This window comes from Acanthisitta chloris, unplaced genomic scaffold (assembly GCF_000695815.1).
Source record: "Acanthisitta chloris isolate BGI_N310 unplaced genomic scaffold, ASM69581v1 scaffold1419, whole genome shotgun sequence".
Lineage (NCBI taxonomy): Eukaryota > Metazoa > Chordata > Aves > Passeriformes > Acanthisittidae > Acanthisitta > Acanthisitta chloris.
Window position 1 is genome coordinate 15688 of NW_008689569.1, and position 5551 is coordinate 21238.

At 38.0% G+C, this 5551-nt stretch overlaps 1 protein-coding gene across 1 annotated transcript in view; it reads right to left on the minus strand.

The window, feature by feature from the left end:
* Positions 1-394: 394 nt before the first annotated feature.
* LOC103808645 (aminopeptidase O-like) overlaps positions 395-5551 on the minus strand; it is a gene marked incomplete at its 3' end in the record, with an annotated part of 70567 nt that continues 65410 nt past the window's right edge. Inside the window, exon 9 of the mRNA XM_009081442.1 lies at positions 395-455. Within this exon, the coding sequence (XP_009079690.1) occupies positions 395-455 (61 nt within the window). The remainder of the gene's footprint in view (positions 456-5551) is intronic.

The window sequence follows — 5551 nt, forward strand, 5'->3', positions numbered from 1 at the left end:
TTCACAAAATACTGAAGTACAAATAATTTAACATTTAGTTGCTACTGTCAGTAATGCTTTTAAGTAATTAATATTCCATCAAATGTGAACAATGCTCCTAGATATAGTACCATACACTATACTGCAAAGCATACTTCCATGTGACTACAGTATTAATCAATGGGTAAGTTTGGTAAGATTTGCCCTTTGGCAGGTTGGTTGAGACAATCGTAGAAGCAAAAGCCTGCAACTGATGAAAGTTAAACCCATATAAAGGTGTGGAAAGCAGTCATCATCAAAATTGTTTATTTAAAATCATACCTGTTATAAGTTCAGGTAATGATTTAAATAACATATAATGTAATGAGAAAAACAAGACTCCAGGAACACCTGTGAACTGATGGTTTATATTTACCTTTGGTATTCCGGAAGTGTCAAGCCAGTTCTGGAAGATACTTTCTACAGTTAACCCAGAGCTTTAAAAAAAAAAAACATTGAAAGAGAAATTAGAAGAGACACAGAAAAATACCAACGTTTTTCTATATGAAAAATAACCCATTTGAAGCTGAGCAAACCCCCTAATTCCAAGTACTGGTTGCACTGCAGTGGTACTACATTCTTTGTTTTTTTAATGAATCAGAGGTCACATGAGCAAATTAAAGGTAGATCAGGTTTTGTGTGCTTAAAACTAAATGATGAATTCAGTGCTTACAAAGATTGACAAAGAAAGCGTTAGGTGGTAAACTGTATTTATGAAACATGTAAAGTATGAACAGGTGCTCTACTTCTTGTTGAGCGAATTTCTGTTCCTTTGACAGGAAAAAAGATCTCAGGCAGCAAATTTATACTGAAACATTCAAAACCAGTATTTTATTACAGAAGCAGGCCAAATGTAAGATAAAATACTAAATAAAATGAAATTAAATACAAACCTCCTTAAATTTTTGGGTTTTAAAAGGCACTGATGGATACTAATTCACAAACTTAGCAAGTGTCCAATATATTTTAGTTTTGCCTTTTTCAAAATAAAGTCACAGAATAGTCTGGAGCTCCAAAGAAAGGAAATAGCTTGTCATGATCAAGCTGCGTAGGACTGAAATCACCACATGCATAAGAATTTGCAAATTCAGAAATTATATTTCCCCTTTTAGCTTTGTAACTGATTTATCTTGCATTTACTTCAACTTTGGTTGAAGCCTTCCCAGCTTGCAGGGGAAGACAAAAAAGAGAAACCACACTATCCACGCAGTATGCCATATGCTGGTACTGAAAAAAAGAACTTGAGTAAGCCCTCAATGAATGTAAATATTCTGAGAAGCAGAACAGATGTGTATGGTCCTGTGCACGGTAATGCCTTGGCAAGGCTCATTCTAATACTTGCAGCTAATTTCACATGTGTAATGTAGACTCACAGCCAAAAATGCATTCAGGAAAGGAACAGCCATTTCAAAACTCTGAATCAGGAAGGCAAGCAACCTAATACAAATTGTTCTCTGACCACATGATCACAAATAATTCCAGCAGTCAAGCAGAAGTGTCTCTGCATGACCAGGATTCTGAATTTTCAGGAAATTACCATTGCGCATGTTTGCTCACTACAGGAATCAATTTTCTACAGAAAACTGAACGTACACATGATGCTCATGTAGTGTTCTACATTCAAATAAATTACTAAACATGCAGATTTGTTCCTTGTATTTGTGCAAACTTATTAAATATAGAACACTTGACTGCTATATCCTTCAGACTATAATTACCTTCACTTTACTGCAATGCTCTAAAAATTGGTGTCTAGTCTTAAGTTAGCTAGCTAAGTCCCTTCCACAGGGAATAAAGAAAGAGGGAAGCATTTCAAAACAGTCAATTTCCTTTCCTCAAAACACAGTGATGTTCTTCAGTTCTCGTATCTGTCTGGTTACTAAAAGGACTGTATACCAGACCAGCTTAAAACTGAACACCGAAATTTTATATAGTCAAAGGTGGATCAGGCGGACTGTCCAATTTATTCTGCCTCAAGCAGCATAAGCAGAGTAAAAAATTTTTTTATTTGTGTATGAATCAAATCCAATAGAGCTTAGTGTTCCAATGTTGAAGCAGAGCTGGAAGCTTGGGAAAAATACCCTTATTTGTGAATTTAATTTGTCTTACCAAAGGCTAAGAAACATAACCTCACAATGTCAGTTAGTCCTTTTCCTTCCCCTCCCACAGAAAATAAACTGAAATTGTGAGATTTCCTCATGCAAAAATAAATAAAGAAAGAAACATCTCTGCACAATAATCTATATTGCATTTGCTATGTAGAACCTTTCTTTAATATTCCCTCTATTTAATTTCAAAACCTGGCTGAGGGGAATTGCACTGTTCTGACACCACACAAATCCAGGCAGAAGCCACTAGCACGAAGTTGCTAGCCACTCCTAAAACTTAGTCCTTTTTTTCAAGGTCAAAGACAACAATGTTCCTATTTCTCTGTGTGCTGGTTTGAGCTGGAGTAGAGTTAACTTTCTTCACAGAAGCTAGTATGGGGCTATGTTTGGATTTTGTGCAGAACACAGAGTTGATAATGCAGAGATGTTTTTGTTATTGCTGAGCAGAGCTTACACAGAGTCAAGGCCTTTGCTGCTTTCCGTACTGCCACGCTGGCAAGGAAGTTGGGGGTGCATGGGAGACTGGGAGGAGACACAGCTGGGACGACAGGTGTCCCAAACTGACCAAAGGGATATTCCATACCATATGACATCATGCTCAGTATATAAGGTGGGAGGAAGAAGGAGGAAGGGGGGACATCTGGAGTGATGGTGTTTGTCTTCCCAAGGAACCGTTACGCGTGATGGGCCCTGCTCTCCTGGAGATGGCTAAACACCTCCTGTCTTTGGGAAGCAGTGAATTAATTCCTTGTTTTGCTATGCTTGTGTGTGCAGCTTTTGCTTTCTCTATTAAACTGTTTTTATCTCAACCCATGAGTTTTTGTAGCTTTTACCCTTCTGATTCACTCCCCCATCCCACTGGTGGGGGAGTGAGTGAGAGGCTGTGTGGTTCTTGGCTGCTGCCTGGGGTTAAACCACGACACTCTGTCTGCAGCACCCCCAGTTTCAGCTAAACACTTGTCATATGACCTTACATACTTGCACACACCTTTATTTATTCCAACTTAGGACATTCTTGGCACTCATAAAAAAAAAAGCAACTTATTTCAGCGGTTTAAAAGCATTCACGTTTTGTTTTTTTTCAAATGCATTAGTAATAAGCAGACTATTGCAAAGATCTACTCTGAATGTATTAAGAGTCAATACTGTGTGAAGACATTGAAAAGGCTCCCACTAACTTGTCTGACTTAAGACCAACTGGAAAAAATTGATCACAAGCAGATTGGTATTTCAAAACTAATGTCCCAGAGAAAGGACAAAGGGCCTGATATTTGTAGAGGCTGCAGTTCAGTAAGGGCACTTAGCAGTAAGGGAACTGCCTGTGTTGCAGTTAAGCATCTGTAAGGACTTAAATCTGAATTCCTGAATGGACTTCTGGTTAAGGTTCTGTATTGGACTGTGGGATCCGGGTTCAGTTGATTAGCACAGTAACAGAGCTCTTACAAGACCAAGGTTCTTCTGTAGATTTGTACTAAGGCTCTCTACTGCAAAATGAGAGTGTGATTACATCTATTGTCTCATCCCTTGACTATCTGTTTAGATGATAAGTCAATCAGCCTAGAAGTGATCTCCTAACATTCATACATACAGTTCACGGCCAGATTCAATGCTTCAGAGCAAGGTCTGTAAAATACTAATATTCATGAAAATTTGAACATTAGCATTATAAAAGATGTCTGTATACCAAGTTTTCACTGCACAAGGTCCCGAAGCACTCTAAAATCTTTAACATAAACCCACTTAATTCCTAAATCAAGAAGAAGCCATGAAGTATGTAATTTGTTTTATATGTAAACAAAGACAAGTCTGTCCTACCCAACTGAAAATAATTAAACAAGCATATTTGCTTCACCTGGATACACACATTCAGACACATAATTTTCAAAGTAAGCTACTTCAGCTAAATATCAAGGCATAGTTAGGGCAAATCAAAGAGTAGTGACTCATTAGTAATTCTGTCAAGTAGACATAGCTTCCTGCAGATAACTTTCCTTTGGGGTTTCTTTGGGTTTGAATGGGTTTTTTTATTTGGTTTTTGTTGGGTTTGCTTGTTTGGTTAGTTGGTTGGTTTTTAATCCAGCATACATATTTTGGCTTGCTAAAAGAAATGGAGGAATCAAGAACACTGGGAATAACTTTTCCCAGTGATTTGCTTTGGGACTCAGGTGTCTATCAGCTGTATGTCTCATTCAAAATCACCACATTCACAATGTGAGTGTGAATCAAAGAAAGCAAATATGAAAGAAAGATACATATACCTGTATAGCTGAGTACTTTGAAACTGCAGCATTATTTTAGTCCTTAGTTGACAATTTATGAAGACATCCAAGGAATGTGGTTAGTGAGCCTGGGTTATTAACAGTACAAATAGCAGAGCTGTAACACAAGCCTTCCTTTATCACGTATTATTAAAACTATAGCTTATTAGGGGACTTGTTTATTTTATTGAATGAAATGAAATATAAAACATAAGCAGAAAACCCCAAAGAGCAGAAATGACCTGCTAAAAATTTTTTTTGAAGTCATAAAGCAGCTGCACTAGCAGCAACTGGTTTATCTGAGACGAGTGAAACCCATCCTCTGTTACAAGGTCTTTAAAACAGCCCATGTGGAGGGCAGATGTGGAGAAGATCAACTTGTAAGCCTTGGGGAGAACAGAACTACCGGTTTTATCAAATCTAGTATACCGTGATATACAGACACATAAGAGGGGTTTTTGTTGCTGTTTGGTTTTTTAATGTAGTGAAGTTTAAAACTATATATGAGTAAATAAAATGCCTCAGTTACAGGTGGGAAGTACTGTAGATTTTCCACAGAAACGCCATGATAATATGGGACTATAGCCAGTGCATGTAATATTTTAAAAGACTTTGAAAACAGAAAAGGATAATGATTAATATTTGTTTGTTTTCCTTGCCATTAGCCCTTCACACAGATTAATGATCAGCCTTAAAAGACAGTGAAATTATAAAGGACCAGAAGGCACTGCTGAGCTTGTCTGATGTCAGTGTTCAGCTGCAGTCCAGAAACAGAAGGATCCTGCCTCATAGAATGGATTCCTTACAGTTAACATGCCATTATAATTGAGTCAGAGCAGGAAGTGAAGTAGCCCTATATACTAGACATAAACCCCTCCTCCTCTGAGCACAGAAGGCAGCAAAAATCAATGAATGCCACTTAAGGAGTAACATCTGTATCTCAGAACTACTCATCACTGGGAATGTATTAAAAATCGCCTTAAATAAAACAAAATGAATTAAGTAGAGGAGGGGAACTCAAAGAGGGAAGGGGATAGGACCAGGCTTGCTAAAGATGAGCCTGGGGGGGGCATGCCTATGATGGGGACAAAGTCAGTAGCCCAGCTGAAGTGCTTGTACACCAATGCATGTGGTATGGGCAGTGAACATGGGGAGCTGGAAGGCATG